The sequence below is a fragment of the Hirundo rustica genome, chromosome 3 (genome assembly GCF_015227805.2).
Source record: "Hirundo rustica isolate bHirRus1 chromosome 3, bHirRus1.pri.v3, whole genome shotgun sequence".
NCBI lineage: Eukaryota > Metazoa > Chordata > Aves > Passeriformes > Hirundinidae > Hirundo > Hirundo rustica.
The window spans coordinates 15,083,996-15,107,393 of NC_053452.1; the positions used below are offsets into that span (position 1 = coordinate 15,083,996).

A 23,398-nucleotide genomic window follows, 5' to 3' on the forward strand; every position below is an offset into this window, starting at 1 on the left:
TGATGGTGGTATTTATTAGTAGTAGTATTATTAATGTTATTGTTATCCTAACAGGAGAAAATAGAAGAAGTAATAATTTTGCCAAGACAGAGATGCAGTGTACCCTGCCTTCCCTCTCAGTGACTTTGGTGACTGTTCAGGCCCTTCTTAGAGACTGAGCTGTGCCTCATTTAAAGGAAGGGGCCATTGAGCTGACTTAAGTCATAATGATATGGATTTTTTTAAAATACCAGCAAATCAGAAGAAAATCCCACAATGAGATATTTGAACGTCTAATGGAAAAGAAGGGTTATGAGGATTTCTCTCTGGGGCATGATTTTTAATTTATTTACCTTTGGACCAGCTTTGTTCTGTCATCAATGACTGGCTGTGGAAGTTTCAAATGGGTATCGATGTGCCTCCTCCAAAACAATTTGGGACAATTTTATAATCCCAGAACCAAATTTTTCCTTGTAATGTCAACAGTTAGTGTGAAATGTGTGTGAGAGCTCATAGTAAACTGTGGTTGATGGTCTGTATTTCAGTCTTCATTCACCAGTCACAGAGAAAGGACTAGAAAAAAGGCAGACCACAGAGGATGATGGTGCTAATTATTTTTGAATTCAGTGTCTCTGAACATGACAAAGGGCTAGTCAGGATTCAGCCATGCATTTACTCTGTTAATGCATTCATAGCTATCCAAGGAAGAAAAAAGCTCACATTTTTAATTTTCCTCCATTACATGTCATCAGCTCAATTAACCATTATATTTCTAGTAAAACACTGGCAAATTACTGCTTTCTTATTTTGGCTTGCCTGAAGATTTATGGCTATTAGCATTAATTTGTTTGCATTATATGGCATTTCTTTCTCTCTTTAACAGCAGCATGCACTTTATTCTGAATGGTTTTTTCTGTGTTTGCTGCCATTTCAATATTGCTTACTAACATTTACTATATTTTGCTTTTTTTTTTTTTTTTATTTTGCTGACAAAGTTGCATTGATGAAAGCTGATTTGCAAGGTAGATAGCCCTGTGTGTATTAAACAAGACTGAAACCCCCAATGCACAGTTGGATTTCTGCAAAAAATGCTCTGTACATTTCAGAACTAAAGTGTGTTATTTCATTGCTTATTTTGCCTTTCACACCTCTAAAACAAAGGGCTAAATGAACCTTCATTTTCCAGCATTGCTTGCATAAAGGCTTTCAGTCTTGAATATGTTTGTATAGTGATTGCTTTAGTGCTTTGATCATTCCTTTTTGAAATTTCTTTATATTTCAGTAGTCTAGTTATGATTCTCTAGAAATAGAGTAGCATTGTTTTCTCATGTGTATGTCACATTTTGGCATGCCTGTTCATTAGTAGTATGATTTTCTGCTTTTCCCCTTTAAGAAGGAACCTGCATGAGAGCCCTAAAGCATGTGAATCAGTTCCTGTCAACAATCCAGCTAAAGAATCCCAAACTGCTCTGAATTTCAGACCTAAATCATTTAAAATAGTTTGTGGGATTAAAATAATTGTAAGAGCATAGCTTCATTCTAATATTTCTTAAAACTTGTTTGATTATTCTATTTCATTATCCAATCTTTCATATCCCTGAGTTTTGATTCCTGTGGCATCTGGCTTTGCTGTTTGAAATGTATTTACAGAAAGAAATAATGAAGCTTTTAGACAATGTTTAGCCAGTTAATGGTCTGACACAAGATTAACAAATATCTGACAACAAAGTTAACATTCTTGCTGTACCTGGAATACTTCTGCTTCCATTTTGTGCATTCTTATGTGTTTGATATAGTGATCTTACAAATAAAGCAAGCCCCCCCCACCTTTTAATGTTACATGCTGCTCCAAAATCAGCAAGTTTGTGTGCGTTTGACTTGATAACTCTTTGCTCATTTGATTTGAGATGTTGACAACTACTCAGTATGACCCACTGAGAAGTTCCTTCCTTTGGAAGATGAAGTGCAAGTCCTTTTTTGTGTGTTCTCATTAGGCCCCAGCACAACATGCCAAGAGGACTCCTGTGCAAACCAGGGCGTGTGCTTACAGCAGTGGGATGGATTCAGTTGTGACTGCAGTATGACCTCCTTTAGTGGACCATTATGCAATGACCGTAAGTACATGAAAAAATATCCCTCTGAATACCTGAGGCCTACAAGGCAACATTTGAAGCAACTGCATAAGCTTGATGTTGTTTAAATATTCGATATTTAACTGGACTGGTAAACCCAGTGCAAATCCGTAAGGCTTGTGGCAAGAACAAAGAATATGCTTTCTAAATTTTGAACAATGTGCAGTACCAAACACAGGCAGAACTTGGTTTTGTTACATTGGATTCCAAGTCTAATATAGTGATTTGATGCACTCCCTTTTCTGCATTAATATTAGAAATGGTATGTTTTTCCTGATTGAAAACACATTTTACATTTTGTTACCTTAATGTAGCACTATCACGAGGGCTATAATTACTGTGAAACTGTTGAGAAGGCTTATTGTCTCCCTTTGTGGATTTCTTTAGGTGACACACTAAACACGCCAATAATAAAAGCACGCTGATTATTTTAGTTCTTTTAGATTTCATCTGAATAACACACAGCAACCATCTGGTCTTCTAGGAAAAGCTTAAATGTGTCAAAAATAAGGGTCCTGATTCACCAGCTTCATAATGCAGTTTTATTTCAATCTAACCTTACTGATCTAAATAGAATTATGCAGGAGTGATGGCGGAATAATAATGGAAGAGCCATAATATTCCATGGTAAATGATAAAAGTAAGCTGCTGGCTTTTGGTTTTAATTTTGCACATTTTTACACCCATATGAAGATGAAATTTCCTTAAGGCATTTTTATTTCTATTTGTATACATTTATCTGAAAAAAATGACTGATGATAGAAATTGTTGCATATCTGCCTAGTCAAAAATGTTGGATTTTTCTGTCTTGTTCTGTTTCTTCACTCTACAGCAAGGCATGTCTTCTTGGACAAACCCAAAACCAGCAGAATATTTATAATCTGAAAAGCTTTTGGCTCAATTTGTATTTATCACAAGGCTAGGAAATTAACTGTATGCAAAAGCTAATAATTTATTCCCATAAAAGTTCCATAGTTTGAAAACTAGGGAAAGGATGAAAGGACTCATTCTGTTTCTCTGCCATTGCTCTCATGATAGAAATGAAAAGCTTTCAATTGTTTGAGCAAAGGTTTGGATTTACTTTACGTATATGAGTTTGCACTTCCCAGCAATGTTCATGATTAGTCATATTGCTAAACATACATTTTTAAGGTTTCATCCCCCTACAAGATGGATCCAACCTACTACAAGATAAAAATGTTTGTTTTGCTTTTACATTGGTATTTCTGGTTTGCAATCTTTTGAGTTGATTCAGAAGTAACTAAAACCTATGAATAGAAAGTTGCAGATATAACATCTAACAAAGGAAAAAGTCTGTTTATAACTTTTGGTATTAATTGTTGTGTGGACTCGGAATATTCTATGAATTATTTCTTCGAGTGACAGCTAATGCATGAATTTGGAAAATTGATGAGCTTATTTAAGAAAAATATTTACCAGTGAATGCTCATTTATATAGTAACATCATGGACTACATTGCACACAATTGAGATATTTCACAATATGCCACTTCTGATGATGGTAAAGGAGTCCTTTTAGAAGCTGGTTGCTAAAACCACTTAGTTTATGCCCAGAAAAACCTTTTTTGACTTTTTTTTTTTTTTTTTTAAATCACAAGCATGAAATATAAGTTTATCCTCAATATGAATGTTTTGTAATACAAAGCAAAGTCTAGCAAATATAATACATTTGGTTTCTTCTTTATCTTGGCTCCTTAGATTAGTTCAGATACCAAAAAAATCTGCAAAGCCCATCTAACAAGAGAGAATTTTCATAACAGTAAATGTGCTGGAAAGGAGGAAAATTATGTTGTCAATGTCATCTGCATGCTCCAAGCCTGCTTTCTGCTGTGTTTGGGAAGAGCATAATGGGAAGAGAAATGGTGAAATACTACTACTGCTTTTGAAATGTGGCACGCCGCAGACTAAACTTTGCAGCACTGAAATAAGACAAATTCCCTTCATGTGAGGAAGCCTTCCAGCAACAGGCCTGGAATAGCACCTGCTTGTTGCTGAAAATGCATCCCCTTCAGGAAGGATGTAGGCACCTTCCTGAGCATGTTTCCACTGCAGATTGTGCGTGGAGCGACACCGGTTGACAGAAGCTCAAATTTAACCCAGTGTTGTTACTCCGGCAGGCCCTTGGCTCACTTCACGTGTGAACATACTGTTTTATATAAAATGGAATACTTAAGACAACAAAATCTCATGGACAGAGATCTTTTTAGTATCAAACCCCAAAAACTGACCACCTAAAAATAAATGTCATTGGTAATAACAGGAACGGTTTGAAGTACTTAGTCCCTCAAACAGATGAAGGAGGAAGGAACAAAACAACAGCCAGAGAAGAGGGAGTGGGTGTTCAGATGAGTGGGTGTTTCACTCTCAGCCAGGATTTAATGCATCACAATTCACCTGTTTTGTTCCAGGGGTTCTTAGGGGACATATTTAAGCAGAAATTTCAGTGATGAAGGTGCTAAGGTGAGAGGGGCCCTGTCCCAACCCCTCTGTTCAGAGCAGAGTCAGACTGCACAGGTCATCCTCTCCCAAGATGAGGGCTCCATAACCACTCTGGGAAACCTGTCACAGTGCTCATTCACCCTCACAGTACAAATAATTTCCTAAAGTTTAAATGATAATTCTCATATTTCTGTTTGTGCCTATTGCTTCTTGTTCTGTCAGTGGACACCACTAAGAAAAATCTGTCTTCTACCTGATGCCACATACCTCAGGTATTTCAAAACATTGATGGATCCCCACTGAGCCTTCTCTTCTCCTGGCTGAGCAGCCCCTACTTCATTGTGGTGTCTTTCTCTCAGAGTCCCGGCTCCGTTTTTGCCTCAGCTAGCTTGAGAGACAAACCACGGTTGGAAGGATTTTTCCTCAGGGCCCTAAAGATCCCAGAGTGGCTGTGAACCTTTTCCTTTAGAGAGAGCAGGCACCTGCTGACGGCAAAGGAAAGGGTCTGCACTTGATTCGGGGGAAATCAGGGCTTTAGTCAGTCTTCCTCCTGTGGTCCTGCCGTTGCCTGGGTCAGGAGCCCAGCCCCTGTCCCCCAGCCAAGAGACCGATCCACATACTTTTCCGGACTTTTATCCAAGGGGAAGGGGCTAAACGCAGGGACAAGCCCCTACCCAATCAGGGATAAGGTGGGAGTGGAACAGAGTTGGATTACATTCCAGCGGGGGAGAATGGGCGGGGAAAAGGGACAGGGGCAAACCTCGGGATGATACATTTTCCAAGGGAACAGGGGAGTAAAGAAGAAATCATTACAAAAACCCAATATAAAAATGAAATACAATATAAACCCAAATAATACACAACAACACTTCATCACTCACTCTTCATAGGAGAGAGGCCTTGATGGCCTTTGTGGCCCTTTGCTGGGCTTATTCCTGTGTTCTCTTGTTTTTCTTGCACTGTGAAGCCCAGCATGTGGGGGCAGGGCTCCAGATGCATCTCAGCAGTGCTGAGTAGAGTGGAAGGATCACGTCTCTCAACCTTTCTGCAACTTTTTACCACCAACAACCAGGCTTGGTCTTTTTTTTTTTTTCCACAAGAGCACATTGCTGACCCACGTGCAACTTGTTGACTATCAGGATGCCCAGATCCCTCTCTGCCAAGCTGCTTTCCAGCTGGTCAGGCCCCAGCTTGTCCTGATGTGAGGGTTTATTCCTCCCCAGGTGCAGAATTTGGCATTTTTTAAGAGGTTCTTGTCAGTGCACTTCTCCAGCTTGTCAGCATTCCTCTGAACGGCAGCACACGCATCTGGTCGATCAACTGCTCCTCCCAGCTTTGCATCATTGCAATTTGCATAAATGTGCGCAAATTACCTTACTGCATTTGAGCTGATAATTTCAATATGTTTCCCATAGTAACCCCAGAGCACGAAGATCTGACATGAATCCTTCCTGGGTTTTACAGTTGCAACTGTTTCACATGTATCATTATTTTCTTAAATTTCCAAAACAGAAAGTGTGGAGGAAATAATGAAAGAAATGGTTTCTTGGAAGGTGTTATGATACATTCCACTAATAAGCTGTGCAAGATATTTCTTTAGTTTTTGTGATAACAGCTAATTATTACTCCTGTGCCATTCAGTGTATTATTGGAGGTGAGTATGTGGAAATTAAAATGAAGATTTCTTTTATTTTTTTTTTTTTTTTTTTAATTTCTCTCATAATAAACACCATGTGAAGCAGATTGTTTTCTTTCCTAGTCCAAGGGTGTCTTCTGTGTGTCTGCTAGGGAAGAGGATAAATTTAGGGAATGTACCCCTATGGAAAAAGAACCTGCTAAGTTTAAGGCTGTAGTTTTTAAAAGTGCAGTCAGGAGCAGCAACTAAAAATGTCGCAAATGTCAGCAGTCCAGTGAGTAAGAAGTGCCTGTAGACCCTAAGCCCTTCATGGGTGGCAGAGAGGTGGGAACTTTCAGTGTTGCTGCAGTGTCCTGTATGCGGAAGATAAATGTTGGCAGGACAAGTTTAGACCCCAAGATGCTATCCAGTTATTATCTTTTTTTCTTTTGGTGTGATATAACACTTAGAGATTTGGGGCACCAAAATGCTCTTTAGATGTGATACATGGAATTGTTACACTAATTAATGTAAAGCTTGTGCCAGTGGTTTTTCCTACAAGTGGTATCATAAAGAGACTGTACTAAAAGGATGGTTAATGGCTGTTGTTACAGCCTCTGAGAAAATACATGATGAACATAGTAACCATATCTAACTGCAGGTTATGTAATGAAAGGTACCCTCCCAGGGAATATATATATATATATATTTATATATTTTTTTTAAGAATAGGGTTGAAAATTACTCTGGCACAGTAAAACAAATGTATAAGAGATTATGTGCTTTCTATGAGTTTGCTTTGGTTTTTACTTGGGCAGTCTTTAACTATAGCCATATTAGTGAGTGTAATGGCATGTTTGTGGAAACAAATACTGCTATTATGGCATGGAAAATAGTAGACATAATAACATAGTCACATTACATTAGTATAGAAGTGTTCTGTGCCAAATTACAGGGCAGTTCCAACACTGTCTGTTACCTTAAAGGAATAATGCATTGGTGTTGTACTCGTGATAACTAACACTGTGTCAACACTTACACTAAAATCCAGTTCTGAAGGGTTAGTGCTTCACCATGCAGTCTCTCCTGGCTAGGAATTCAACCTCCTCAACCACTTTGAGTATAAAACTCTTTTTAAAAGGTTCTTTTATTTCATTTTTACTCTTTATCAAGAAAAAAATCGAAAGCCCTGATTTAAACAGAGAATTCTCTCAGTATTACAAACATGGCTTCACTTAAAATGTTTGATTTTTTTGATATTTGTTTTTATTACAGATATACATTTCAGCTGAGACTTTACCTGTCTTTGCCAGATTAAACTCCAGTGTCTTGGCTTTCTTTATCCCCTTTCTCTATTGGGGGCTGAAACATGTATGTTTCCAGAAAAAAGTCCTAATTATTTCATATTGAACACATTCAACAGTGGATATTTCTGACTGTTGCTGAGGATATTAGAAACAAGACACTGTAAAAATACATTAGTTAAAGTTTATGAGAGAATTCAATATTAGAGTATTTGACATGATAATTTGAGAAGGAATCAAATTCTCTCTTCACTGTAGTGTTTGGAGAGTGTATTAAGTAATACTGAGGTAAAATTTGAACCACAGAACTTCTAGACATTGGGTCATCATTCAGCATTAAATGGGTGGCTTTATAAACACCCATCACTGCAGAGCTCAGATCAAAACAAGTACATTCTCACAGTACATTAGACAGGAGTCTTACACTTTGGGATGTAATTAGCGATTATGTAATAGCCCAGATGCAAGGCAGGTAATTCAGTATTGCTCACAAGTGTAGATGTGGATATCCTGAGACTTGCACTGCTCAATGTTCTCAGTGTGTACATACACATTTGAAAAAATCACACACTACATAGTGTATAAAAAATGGGAGTGTTTATTATTTTCTCTTGTATTTGCGACTGAGCTTTTACAGTCTTCTGAACTCTTGTATGGTGTTGAGAATTTGGTAGTCATTTGCCTCTCAAAATGTCTTCCTTCTCCTGGATTGCAAACTAGGGTGGTATTCCCTTTGTGTTATCAGTCCACTATGACACAAAGGATGGATTTAAATCGTTTTGCTGCATAGATTTCCTTCTCATTTATTAACTGATTTAACTGTTGTGGATAGTGCATCTTTTGGACCTTTTCATACCTAGAATCTAAGAGCTATCTTAATGCTACCTGTGTGAGCAGGAGATGCACAAAATAAAGAAGCCTAATTAATCCAGTGGCCAAAAGCTGAACTAACCATAATATCCACTCTCAGTAGTACTTTCCAAAATAATATTACATATTTCTGGCTAAGACTTTGGAGCTGCTAGCTACCAATAAACGTGTGACCTGCTATTAAGAAAAGGGATAGGAAATTCCTCAAGTGTACTTTAAAACACATTTGATTTTCATCTACCATAGCTGAGAATGAAAAAGATTTGTCCCTGATAACATACCAGTGTAAATACTTCATATGATTATTTTGCCACTGAGACTCACTTTACACATGAGAAATAAAAAGAGCTGCGCACAAAATTACAGTGCAGGGCAAGATGGTGGAATAAACTAATTGAAGAAATCTCAATTTGCTGAGCTTATTTTTTCTGAAAACTCATTACAATGAGATCTGGAATTTCTGATGACAAATATCAGTGGCCTAATTTGTATAAAATTCAAAGGAAGCAGGGCTTTACACACATCTTGAAAATGTAGAGACGTTGAGGTGTTTAAAAGAATTAGAAAAGCCGTAAAAAGTGCAGGGGAAGTGTTGCCTGTGACTGTCAACCAAGATTACTTTTTTTTTGTTGCTTTTATTAGAAACCTAATCAGGATAGATTTCACCTTGAACTGTTAGGCCCCTGTGACATTATATGGCAGCACATGGTACTTCAGGAAGAACTGTAGAGCTTGATGCGTAGATGACAACATTTTTTTCAAGCCTTTATTGTCACAAGTCTGTTAGGTTTTTTCCTCCACTCTTTTTTTCCTACACTCATGCAGGTCATGCAGTATGTAAATTTGGAAGTATGTAGATTTTAGCTTTTTGCTAAGATATATCAGTCTATTCATTATGCAAGGGAACAGGCATGGTTTTCTGGACAGTTTGAAAACAAGTTTAAGAATTTTTTTCTTGTTTACATACAAATTCTGGAGTGGTCAGTTAGATGAGATATCCATTCCTAAAATAGTTCAGGAATTTCCATTTTCTTAAATACATTGCAAGCTCTGCCTTTAAAAAATAAAAATAATAGAAAGTTGTTTGGCAGTCACTGTAGAAGGTCTTTTGTGCAAGAGTATTTCTAGCAAAGAGTAGCAAGTAAAGTATTAAGTGGGATACTTGATACAGAAAAACCAAAAAGGAACTTTCAAGATAGCCAAAATACATTGGTATAGTTGTATTTGTTAATCAGACAGAAGCAATTATGCAACAATTCTGGCCTACTCAGAGATATTTTTTTTTTTTAATTTCACAATATTAAAAATGGAACATAGTGTCAGAAAATTGCAAGATTCTTTCTGCCTCTGGAGGAATCAAGGGAGTAATTAAATTGGATTTTGGTATGTCAATAATATCTTTCTCTTATTAATGGCATAATAATTTTGTAAATCAAATCCTAGAAATGTTTCCAGTGTCATAAAGGTGAAAATAATTAAGGGTTAATTAAATATATTCTCATGGAACTAAAACTGTTCTGTTGGGTATCATTAGATTCCTTTCTCTAGAACTTTCAATTATTACAATTTAATGGCATATTATGTACAGTTCAGACCTGAAATTTGTGTAGCCAAAAGCCATTCACAGTAATAATAGTAGTGGTCAAATGCAGTCATTATTCCTTCTCAGAGATTTCTCTGAACATCCCAACAATATAATCTATTAAAATCAATATTCTGTACCTGTTATTTTTCTGAGCTAGATTAATCATTATACACAGCACAGCTGGAAGAAAAGTTTAAGCTCTGTAATGATGTCAGTTGTTCATCTCCAACAACCCCCCTCCCAAAAGGCAATGAGTAAGTGCTACCTTTTTTTTTTTTAATAGATGACAACTGCAAGCATCACAGATGGTAAGAAAGAAGATGAAAACCTTTCCCAAGCAGAGTCTTCTATAACCCATAGCATGAAAATACCTCAAAGTGTGTATAGAGAGTTTGGTAATGTGTGTCTATTTAATGTGTAAGGTATTTAAGCACAATGGCACAATGGTGCTTCAGAAAGATAAAATTATTCCGTTTTTCTGAAGTCTCTACAACAGGGGTTGCTAAGGCAACCTGTTCTTCCTCAGCATGTGCTCTGGCTTGACAGCTGCATAGGTGGGTTAGATTCAAAGTAACTCCACACACATGAGGCATTCCTGTGCTTATTGTAAAATGAGATTTTGTCAGTCTCTTGACACAGCCTTCTGTGTGTTCATTTTTGCCAGATCCTGTAGAAGATTAAAGCAAAGAAAACCTTTCTATTAAAAGCAGAATAAAGAAAATGTCCTGAATCTGATCTAGGTAAATTGAAGTTTTTCAGAGTCCAAATTAAAGGCACAGGGAAGGATGCATTATACAGACATTTTTGCAGCTTTCGTGATTTTGTTCCCATGCTGCAGAATGGACATTGCACCTCTGTTCTTTAGGCCTGCCACTCCACTTGAGCATCAGTTAATCTAAAAGAAATATCCATATTTTTCTTAACATATACATCTATAAGGGTGCTTATTCTTTCAATGTCAATGTTTAAGATCATTCAATATTTCATTTTAACTGAGGCTTATGAATCTTGTGTACAGATATTTTGTTTGCAATTCTTTGTAGCCATTTTTTGATTATGTATTCTAGGATATTATGAAAGAAGGTAACAGAGTCAGTAATAACAGTATGAAAAAAAAATTGATGAAAGCAATGCTCCTAGGACTGAGGGAATCTTACAAGGTTTTTAGCGTCTGGTTGCTTGATGAAGGCAACTCCAAAATGAAGTCCCACCCGGGGAAAAGGACTCTGTATTAAAAGCAGTCAATACCCAGGCTGGGTATGGGAAAGCTGGAACTGTAGAAAAGAGAGTGAACAACAACTAAAGCTTGTGAAGCTGTTTGGTGCCCACAAACCCAATTAAAAGTTTATGATAAGGATGCCTGTCAAATTTGTGGTAATTCTCGAGGAATGATCACGCTGCTAAGCTTTTATGTTATCACTCTCCTTAATGAAGCCAGACTTTGAATTTAAAAGAGATATATTCAGAAGAACATAATTTCACTGTAAACATCCATACACTGAAAGACACTTAAAATGTATGATATGCAATGTTCAATGTCAAAGTGCATTAATATTTACAGATACCATTTGCAAATCATCTCAAACTCAGAGTCTGCTTTACCATATAAGGGAGTCATCACTACAGAATGTTTCGCTGTTTTAAAATTCTCTCCCTTTTAAATAGTACGAATCTTAAGAAAACTTCTAATCAGGTCAGTGGTCTGATATTTAGATAGGACAGATTCTTTCTAGCAGCAAACTGAAATTCAGTTACAATTTCAGTCTCAAATCACCAGCTGAACAACTTGATCCTAATATGTTGAAATCCAAAGTCATATTGAGGGTCATGGCATTTTCCCTCTCCTTAAAGTATTAAACCCAGTCTTAAAACTAAACACAGAAATTTTGAAATTACTTTAAATTCTTTCTACTCTCCTTTTTTTCCTCTTTATGCCATCTTCTGGTTCACCAAAACATGTTAGCTTGGTCTTAGGTTGATTGTGGTCATGAATTTTCCTCTGTTCCAGTAGCAAGTGTGGCTCTTTGGCTACATTTTGTTTTAGTGCTGAGCTTCAGACTTTCCTGTTTTATTCAGTCCTGTCTTTTTTCCCTTCTAAAAGGATGGGGACACATTTTAATAGGTTTCCTTTTGTAAACCCTGGGGGGAAGTCTTCATAGGAGGAAATATTCAAAATGATAGTATCTCTGTAATTGAAAGTACTACCAAGAATAAATGAAAAATGTTTCCAAATTCACTGGACCAATAGTGGCATGTCAGATCAAGTTCAGATACTTCCAGAACTGAGTAGATTGAATTTCAGAACGGTTTTAAAAATCATAATTTAAGGGACATGTTACAGAGCAAACATAATTCTATTTCTCCCTGAAATTCTACCCCAAAGCCTTTTTCTTTCTTGCCTCTACTTGCTACCAACCTGTAATACTAGTGATATTTAATTTGAACTACTTAAAGCAGCTTTGTTGGGATGACAGGCAACTTCAAAGAAAGCTGAAAGGTTGTGTGACTCCAGTGAATGCACAGGGCCAAGAGATGATATTTTCTCTGAAGATTAACCTTTTCCTGTGTATGATACTGTATGCCAGACAACAGGGAAAAGCTGATCCATAAACCTATAACAAAAATGCAGTGCATTGTAGTTTCAGATGTGGGAAGACAGAGACAGTGCTGAAGGCACTCTTGCCCCTGATATGTTGCAGCTGTGTTAATTACCAAAGAGTGGGAACAGCCCTGCCCTCACAGCTATGGGTGTGATAGAAGAGTGAGTTAGCTGGTAGAGAGCCAGTTGGAGTCTGCTGGCTGTGCTGTGAGGAGGAAGGGACAGGAGGTGGTACAAGGAACAGGAAGGAAGGAGCTAGCCAAAACTGCAGAAGGAAGAGAGAAAGAGCCAGAGCTGTGTGGAGCTGCCCAGGGGTGGCTGTTTGGAAAAGGTATGAGAGGCTTTTAGATAATAAGGTCCTGATACTTGAAGCCTTCTTTGATGCCAGTCAAACATCCTCCGTCATTCAGATGTATAGAGAAATATTTCTTTTGAATGTTTCTGCCCTGCTTTTTTTTTTTTTTTTTTTTTTTTTTTTTTTTTTTTTTTTTTTTTTAACCTAGTTGATCAGAGGATAAATATGCTGTCTAAGGAATTGCTTCAACTTATTTCTCAGCCCAGCTTTCTAGGGCAAATGAAGTCAGGATTAAGGTTGTGTTGTAAAAAATATTGTTGAATTTAAGTACTTTGGAAAATGTCCATTTTGAAAGTCAAAACTGAAGGATTCTACACTTAGAGCAGGAACAGTATCTTAAGTAGAAACATAAATTTCCCCAAACACCCTTATAATGTAACCCTACATAGAAACTCTTTGAGAGTAGGAATTTTGTTCCTTTTATTTTTCAGTTTCTATAAACTGTTTGTCCCATGATGTACCTTCCAAAATGGGGGTGCTGGTAGATGTGGGATGGCAAAGATGTTTTAAGTCAAATTGTGTAATTCAGTCTCGCCAGCACAACTGTGGTAGCTTGGGGGGACCAGTTTGGAACAAATTTCAGACTTATAAACTTCTTAGGCCAGCTCTGCATCCTAAGCCAGGATCTTAGGGCACTCCTTCTTCACCTTGATCTGCCAGAAGTAATTAGTATGGAGAGGGCATGCTGGGAGCAGGGGTTAATATTTCTCAGTTTGTGCCACACTATGTTATTGATGTGTAAATATTAGTGGAGTTGTGTGTTAAAAAGCTGTTAAAACTGGAAAGCTTAAGAAATAAGGAGTGAGAATGCGGAAGTTTTAGGGAATAACAGCCTGGCATATAGGTATTGGCAGTTATACTGCCTCAGGTGATAAATTCTGGGTGGTTTGAAGCAAAGTTCTAAGTGATCTTAAGTAATAAATGCGTAAAGCCTTCCAATTCCTAAGAATAAGAAAGTGCAGGGAAGGAACTCCATAGGATAATTCCACATAAGGCATTGTTCACATTTAGGTTTATTTAAGCTGAAAGATGGACAACTGAGAAGCGTCAGTACATTGTCAAATACTACTCTCTCATGTGACTATTCTCAAATAAAATCTAATATGTATATTTATGGGAGTAAAATTGTGAACATGTACAGAATTATAAAAGTGGCCTCATATGAAGACAATAACTTCTAGAGATAAAAAAATCCTCTCAGAGATAATTAAAATTATTCCTTTGAATCACTGTTAAATGATTCTGAATAAATCCTTTTCTCATCACTCTATTATAGTATTTTTTTTTTTTTAATTAAAAAAGGGGAGAATTTAACCATTTTTTTTTTTTTTTCTGACTTAAGATGTCTTCTTAACATGAAATTCTTAGCTGAGTTTCTGGGTGTCTTGGTTTTGAAAGAGAGTTGTCTGCCAAGGAAAGCTAGAGCCTACCTTGGAATGGAGAATGTAAACCCCCTTCCCTCAAAATTATTTTAATTTTGCCATTAGGGGCTTTCAGGCAAAGATATGGGAATAGGAGTAACACTTCTTTATTAGGAATATTAAAAAAAAAAAAAAAATAGAAATGTAGTAGTAAAAAAAAAAACAAAAAAAAAAAAACAAGCAAGGTAGCAAACAAAAGTCGTGAAAAACCCTGACAGTGTCAGGGATATGACCTGGCACTCTGTTGCTCAGGGTGTTGGAAGCAGTCCAAGTAAGTCCTCCTGGAGTAACAGAGGTGGTCCTGTAGAAAGTCCAGTGGCAATGAGATGGGTCAGGTCTTCCTCCTGGCATCCAGTGGAAAAAACAGATACCATGTGCCCTTCAGTCCCAGTTTTTATCTCGCTGGGAACAGCTGGCTCCTCCCCTACTGTGTGGAGCATCTCACAATGGGATGATGGAATGTGTCATGTCATTGGTGGGCCCTAATGGCCCATTATCAGAAGATGTCCCCCTGGAGGATGGAGGGGTGGTGAAAGAGATAAGAAACACTGCCCCACCTGGTTTTAACAGCTGGGCCATTATCAGAAGGCATCTGCCTCCCTCCCTCCTGGAAGGGTGAGAGAAGGATAAAACATCTCCATAAAAAACCAGCTTTCAACAGATGAAATAGAATGCGTGTTTTTAGGTTACATAATCCAATACACTGGGGTTGTTAACAGTATGAAGACTTTGTCTATTTTGTTTTTCCTGCTTCAAGATGAAAAAGCCATAAGTCCAAAGGTGAGGTTTAATACAAGTTGCACATTGCACATGCTCAGCTGTGTGAAAATTAAGGCAGTTCATTTGATGGACTTTTTTTAACTGAGAAGAGCCTTCATCTTTTTGGGCAAGTAAGATTGATAAAAGGACACACAGCCTAGAGGTCCCTGAGGACATTTAGGATTTTATCTTGATTTGCTTTTTAATCTTAGCATTCTATATTATTCCGTGGGAGTATGTGGTTTTGTTCCTCACACTGGCAGGTGGCAGCGATCCTGTAATTGTATCTTGGTTTTGTGTTGCCAAGACACAATGGAGAGCTATGGTAATCCACTCCAGTGTGGTTGCAGAAGTCACTGCATAATCCTAAATCTCACTGTAGTAATAAAGTTCTTTATATATATATATAAAAAAAAAACTTTTGCAAAAAGTAGCATAAAACAATAATTGAGCTTCATATACCACTCTGCCACAGAGAGCAACAAAAATGTCAATGATCATGAATAATAAACTATCCTGTCCAGGCTCCCTTTTTTTTTGGCATAGGTTTTTGTTGGTTTGGTTTTTTGGTGTTTTGTTGGTGGTGGTTGTGGGTTGTTTGTTTGTTTGGGTTTTTTTTTTTTTTTTTTTTTTTTTTTTTTTTTTTTTTTTTTTTTTTTTTTTTTTTTGTGCCAAGGCTTAACTATTTAATATATGTAAATTATTTAACCCACATTTGTCCTTAAAATATGATTGTCATAATTTACATTCATTTTAAATCATCTTTTAAAAGAAAGTATTTGCAATGATATTTATTTCTAGTGCCATCTGTGCTCCAAAACATCTATTTATTAGTATATTTATTCCATTTAGATATAATGTGATTTATCTCTTCCCTCAGCTTAGTATACATTTAGGTTGTAGTTCTGTAGTTATTTATGACTGTACTTGAGGCTGTTTTCAAGCACTTTAAAACCTTTATTATTTTTTCCTCTTGGAGTGGCATAAAAAGGCCTTAAGTCAACATCCAGCATATCTCAAGAAAGCCAAAATACCTTAAGAAGATAGAATGCAATAGCACTGTCAGAACAGGAAATGTCCCCTCTGCCCCTGGCCTGCAGGACAGCAAAGCAATTCAAGGACAGTGTGGACTCGAAAAAGGAGATTTAAAGTTTTCTCTGGCTCTGAATTTAACCTGGGTCATTACTGGGGTTCTCAGGTGCACTGCTGCTCACCACCCACCATGGCTCTTCTGCCTGCATAGGCAGGATGAGTTTGGGACTCATTCCTGTAGGATGTGAGTGGGACACAAATAAATAAACTACTCGCCCCATCTATTGTGGTGTGTTGTATACAGAAAGCCATTTCTGCTATACAGAAGACTGAATGCATCACTCATGCAGAGGATATGCAAGCATCAACATAACAATGAACACTTTTGTCCACTCCAAACTAGCAGCAATAATTCATACCTCTTTGAGAAAAACATCAAGTATATAATGATATTTGAGGTCTGAGTTCATCAGTGATAGATACATTTGAAAATTGTGATAATAACAAAATACTTATTCATTTTCAATGCCTATTTTTATGTGCACTTTTTACCAGAAGGTTTCAGAGCATCCCAAATGGATATGTTTCTGTAGCATGATGTCTGTTCATGTTAATATTTGAGAGATCAATGGATTTATTTATAAGAACATATGTATTAATTCTACAGACAGCAAAATAAGTAAGCAATGATATTGTGGCTATCATTATTAAGCATCACCTCTGAAAACTCTTTTCTTTCAGTGTTATTTGCCCTGTGTTTATGCTGGAGTTAGTCAGTTGTACAGATCAGATTGGAAGCAATTTCTTTACTGATTTTAAAAGTAAGAAATATTTTTTTTCTACCTGAGTGTCAGTTTGCTATTAGTAAATTAAAATGTTCCAGAACAGAGACCGGCAATTATTGCCAGTTATAACTCGAATGGTGTGCTCTGATATCAATATTCCTGGCATGGATTTTTTTCCCTTCTTCTTCACATCTAACATGTAGTTGGTGTACATCTAGCATGTAACATGAAGTTGGTGTTCCATTTTGTGCATGTAAATTCATTTAAATTAATTTGGTGATCAACTGGATGTAGTAAAAAGTCCTCCTGATATTCCATTTTCTTCATTTTTAGCTTTTCTCAAGTATTTCCAAATCTCCTTTTCCTTTCGGCATCTTTTCGTAACTTTGCTTAGGAACTAAATTCTGCCGTGATGGAATTTTTTGATAAAACTGTGTTAAATTCATTGGAAGCAAGATAGATTCTTAAGAGGCAGCTATCTTTGTAGACAGCCACAAGTTCTATCTCTGCCTAATGAGACCCAGGCCCTCATGGCTCTGAAATGCTCAGTGTCCTGTGCTGAATGTGCAGAGCCTGTGCCTGACTGGGGATCTGCTGTGTAGCTGTATAAACCATGCTGTGGCATAGGGCCATTATTAAATTTACTGTACTCTCTTGTGGTTCCTGGCAGCGCTCTGCCTTATCTGCTGAGAAGCCATTGAAATAAGCTCCTCAGGCAAAACATCCATTAAACTTTTTTCTTGAAAGGAAAAAAAAAATCTTCTGCTAATTTGCTGCAATTTGTGTTTGCTTTGTGATTCTGCAGCCGAGCCTGTCAGTGAAACTGTGCTAATCATTAGGAAGCTGGTGCCTGTATGCATTCAGACATCCTACAACAACCACTCCTTAACTAAAACAATATTCTACAAGAGCTTGGTTTTATTCTTCTAGCATGGTTAGAGCCTTATGGCATATGATTTTGCAATTGTCTTTTTGTGCCTTAAAAATCATTGAGTGTTTTGTTTGCCGAAATAACTGTGCTTACAGTACTGTACTTTCCCTTTTATATAGTGTAGTTTAATGACAGAAAATGGATGTCTCACAGATAAAATTATGTACTGCATGCTATTGTGTCCTGTCTCTAGGGCTTAAGCCCTGTAATCTTTTAAAAATTGATCATTAGTTGCTTATCTTCTGTAATGTTACTGTTGACTAAAAATTTGGAAAACACTTAAATTATAAGGAAAAAAAAAATAATAGGAGACAGTGGGTAGCACTTGGTGGGAAAACCATTAGAAATAGAGAAATGGGTAGGAGAAGCATATCTTATAAAAGTTTTCAAGACACCAGAAATCTAAGATGAAAAAAGACCTATTTAACTGTGTTAACATACTGGATGGATTTTTTTTTTCTTTCTTTTTTTCTCCTTTTGGATACATATAGAGGTCTGTGGACCCTCTGTGAACCTGATCATTTCATGCAAAAAGCTGCAGCTACATTCAGATTTTGAATAGACAGTTTTCAATCGGTTGAACTCCTTCATACTTGATATCTGTGGTTGTATTGCTCACCTGACAAGCTTAATACTACAAAATTAATCCAAAACTACTCTAATGGCCATTCTGGAGAAAGTGAACAACTAAAGAAAGCAGTGCTTTCTACTGATATTTTAGGATTAGTTTGAAAATTGGTGAATTTCCACCTCAGTTGGCCATGCAGGTGCAAGGATGGTTTTATATCGGTCACACGCAGCAGTTTGTTCAAACAGACAGAATTTCCAGGTGACTTGGTTGCTCAAATTCATATCAGTGTCTAGGATTTCATCTGGTGTTTGATCCGGCAACAAGGTGTGCTATCATGTGCATGTAGCAGTTTGTGGAACTCATACACTGCTCTTTCCGTACTTGCTTCTAAATCCTAGAAAGAGGCTAAGAGTAACTTGTGCTGTCTGAGGCAAGGAAATTTTACCTAATAAATTAGCAATTATTTTAGCTCACTAAGCCATTTCACTCTCTAATAACATGCTCTATTTTATGTTATTCTGCTGTGATTTTTTTTTTTTTTTTTTTTTCCCTCCCTCATTTTGATTTTAGTGTCATGATTAGATCAGAGATTTCACCATGCTGGGAAAAACTCACAATCCAACTCATTCACTTTTCACTATTTGCAAGACCAGATGTTTCTGGTGAGTGCTAGAAATGTGTTGAATGACTGAGCTTAACTTTAGGAAATACTGATATTTAAAACCTCTTTTTACCTTTATTCCTGGGAAAGCTTTTGTTTCTTAACCAGTGAGATATCTAAAGAGAGATATGAAAGTGAAGGGTATCATTTATTCTAATCTCACATTTTGGTGAGGGGCAGGGTGGAGGTGTACTGCTATGTTTTGCAGTCTTATCAGAATAATGCTAGACTTTCATGTTGTTTAATCCCCGTTTAAAACTTCCGTTAATCCTGGGTTTAAGTTTCTAGTATACAAAGTTTGATGTATTAGCTACAAAAGTTCTGGATATTTTAATTAAATGCCATTTCTGTTAAGCATTTTAGAATTCAGCAGTGTTGACTGTGCTGATATTTCATTTTGCTTAGAATTCAGTAGCTATGATTATCAGGGTACAATTGCAGCCTTAGTGCTCTCTGGTAAGGATGGGAAAATTGCTTAGACTGAAATGATTTGCAAATTTCTGCACATCAAGGGGTTGCCTGCCAAGATTTTGCTTTTCACAAATGTGAAACTCTCACAGTGGGAACACACACGGGCAATTGCTCTCCAAGAGATGCTTTATTCTCAAATTTGCTTGAGGCAGTTGAATGTTAGCTCCAGGTGCCTGTTGTGGGCAGCTCCATCTGACCATCTACAGTGTCGTTTTAGGTAATTTTGCATCCTTGTGAAACTTGTTAAAAAGCCATTTCAGAGACACATTCTGTGCTTTCCAGGTAGGACAGCTTGCTGAGCTGGCTAGGATGAACATGTTTGTATGTATACCTAAAAGATGGATTGGAAAAATTTGAAAGACTAAAACAGCAGGATGCTGGGAGAGGAACAGAGATGACTCTATATATGTGGTGTCTGTACCTAGAGACAAGTGACTTTCAGGGAGATCAAAGGATGTTGTTGATCTCAAGAAGCCTTCTGTAAACTGAGGGGAGAATCTAAATTTAAAAGTGCAGACATGTGCTCTGATGTGAGGTGACTGAAGCCAGCCTTTAGCCTTTGTAATTTAAGTCTCACAACCTGTGGAGCACAGTTTCTCATGGCTGCATTCACAAGAGAGAAAGAATAACTGATTTTTCTTCCTTTTATCTTTCCCTTCTTCCATTTAGTCTTAAAAAAGGAATTATGAGATAAACAACTGAGCAAACCCCCCAGACTCTGTTGTCTTTATTATGATTATCTTTTGGGGCTAAATGTTAAAATTGGAGATGATAAGTTTGAGAGTCACCTAGGGGGAAAAGGAAAACAAAACAAAACATTGTCATGATGACCTTCTGGGGTTCACAGGAACCATCAACCAAGACACTCACCCCAAAAGGCCATTGGCACAAAGAGGAGCCAAATTCCATATTTTAAGATTCCACAGAGGGCAAATTCTATAAAAATCAATAAATTTGCTTCCATTTCAAATCATCATTCTGATCATACAAATACTAAAATAACGTGGCTTGGTTTTTTGTTGCCTAATAGCACTAGGGCAGCACTTGTTGCTACTGACTTCTGACTTTCAGTGTCACCATGTGCCATTTCTGCTTTGGTTTGGAACTAGAGGAAATGTGAATTTATCCACCTGAGTGTGACCTCTTAGTACAAATTAGTACTGAGTTGGTTTTTTTCAGGCCATTCTGCAGAAAACATGAAGCAGGCAATGGCTCCTAAGTAGCAGATGAAGAATAAAGGTGGTATTTTAGGGACTGGTATTACAAACTAAAGAACACAAAGTTGAGGCAGCTGGACATGCAGAAACCCTTTTTTATTCCAGGGACACATACAACAATGTCCATATTGCCTTAGGGAAAAGCAGGCAGATGCAGCAGGAAAGATTGTGATGGGTGTCCCCTGTGGAGCATCCCTTCCTGGGCGTCCTGCTCCACGCAGCAGGGAATCACACAACGTTGATAACCATGACCATGTTGTCTCTCAGTGAGATGATACCTGTCATCAATACCTGTCACCAACCTGCTGGTTTTTGGACAATACTGCCATTTTGACTCTGAGTGAAATTGGCTTAAATAGAGCGTCGGTGTTGCACATCAATTGACTGTTCAACCCCGTGCACACCTGGTTCTTTATGACATTTATCAAGTATTAGGAAGAATGTTATTTACTTACTTTGTCATTATAGACGTAATAGTCTGGAATCTCACAGGAGGGTGTGGTGGTGTCTTTCTAAAAGCATTTGTGTGAAGTTCTGAAGTGTAAATCCCCAGATCCAGAATATTCATAGGCAATAATTTTTATGAAAATAAAAAAAAGTCAAAGTTGAAATCCTTAATCTACTTTCTGTTTCCTTTAGTAGATGGGTATAAGACAAATGAGGAAACAAAGCTGTGTAGGGAGTGTGAGAAGACTATTGCAAACACTCAAATTACTCAAAATCACTTGTCACTCAAAGTAAGAATTTGCCATTTAGAGAAAGCATCAATCTGAGCAAGAAATTACTGTAATTAAAGATAAACATGTCTTTGAGGCATTTCTCAGTGCAACATTAATGAAGTTTGTTCTGAAACAACTTTGCCACAGAAAAACAATATCGAAAAACAATACGAAAAACCAAGACAAACCTGCAAACACGATTATATTTGGAAACTCTTGAGGCGTTCTCTTTCACTGTGTAGTACAGTTTTTTTCATGTTTCCTTTCAGGTTGTTAATTAGCTGCTGACTGGGCTGAGAAATTAGGACCTGAATTCTTTTTACTTTTTTTTTTCAAATGGGGGTTTAAAGAAAGAGTTAATCCAAACTGTCAAGCCCAGAGCCAGCAAAATTGGAGAAAATGTCGAGCTCAGTCCGCAGCTGATGCACAAACGTTCTAATCTTGGATGTGCAATATCTAGCAGCAAGAACTCAATAATTCCATGGTGAGTACCTTCCATGGTACTGTATTGCTGTGTGGGAACAATCTCACAGAAAAAAATAATGGACACTGCAAGTTTGATGAAGCACTTTGGCTCTCTAACTCTTCTATTTGAAGTTGTGCTTAACTCACCCAAATGAGCTTGTTTGTGACTGTAACCAAAGCAGAAATGTGCAAGACCCAACCCCAGTGGCATAAATGTTTTCTTTTGACCAGTTAGATTTCAGGTGACCTCAGCTGCTCTTTGGGTTACAGTCATCTCCCAAATTGGGACTGCTTCTTGGGTGAGCTGTCTAGTGCATTTTGGGTTTTGTCAAGTTTAATTAATTCAATCATTAATTGCAGAGAGACTCAGCCAACCTGTATCTTAAACATTCTTACATCATTGCCTTCCTTTCTTATTATCCTAATGAAACAACTTGCATCTTGAATGACTCTGCTAAATTGGCATCTGTAACTGGCTATGAAAATAGAATTTTTTATTACAAAACGGGTCCACAATTTAGCTTTGTTTAGAAATATTTTTCTAAACCTTATTCTTTCTAAAATTCAGCTTTTATTGTACTTGAGGCTCTATTTAGCTTAAAAATAAATTGTTCTTTCTTCAGTAAGCCTGAAGGGGTTTTTTTTGTTTTGCTTTTGTTTGTTTTGTTTTTGTTTGGTTGTTGTTGTTGTTTTTTCTTTTTAACTTGCATAGTGGACTGTAAGCAGTTAAAGTTGAATTTTTTTTTTTTTTTTTTTTTTTTTTGTCAAGATGCTTCTAACTGTTGAAAATTTAGTTCTGGAGATGACATGATAGAGGGGATCACATTACTGCATATAAATTATCTCAAAGGTGCCAGGGTCTTTTCAGTCATGGCCAGTATTGATAGGACAAGGCCATAAACTAAGACACAAGATGTTTTTAAACCTTTAAAACCTCAGGATTAGGAAGAATTTTACATTGAGGGTGGCAGAGCACTGGCACAACTGCCCAGGGAGGTTGTGGAGTCTCAGACCCCACCTGAACACCATCCTGTGGCACCTGATCCAGGTGATCCTGCCTTGGCGGGGGGGTTGAACTGGATAATCTCCTGAGGCCCCTTCCAACGCTAATAATTCTGTGATCCAGTGATTTCTTGGGCATACTCAAGTGCATTTTCACTCTGCATTTCATATAGTTTTAACCCAGATTCTCTCATTAGTTGTGTTGTATCAGAAAGCTTTTTTCTTTTCTGTATTTATTATCTATTTAAACTGTGGAGGCAAAATAAAAAAGGCTTAGTTAAACTCCAGCTCTGCCTTTGTAGAGATCCTTCATATTTTGGAGGTCAGAACTTCTCAGCCTCTGTGTCTCTATAAGATATGTCAAAAGAGTGTTAAGAGAATTTTAATTCTGTAACATCTGTAAAGCTGCAAATCATAAGGCACCTCAGCATATGCTTAGAACATCTGTCTGAAAATGAGGGCTTGT

The 23,398-nt window shown here is 37.2% G+C and overlaps 1 protein-coding gene across 1 annotated transcript in view; it reads left to right on the forward strand.

The window, feature by feature from the left end:
* The window catches only part of NRXN1 (neurexin 1), a 698,461-nt gene that overhangs the window by 333,170 nt on the left and 341,893 nt on the right, over positions 1–23,398 (forward strand). The window contains 1 exon segment of the mRNA XM_058420099.1: positions 1,974–2,093. Within this exon segment, the coding sequence (XP_058276082.1) occupies positions 1,974–2,093 (120 nt within the window).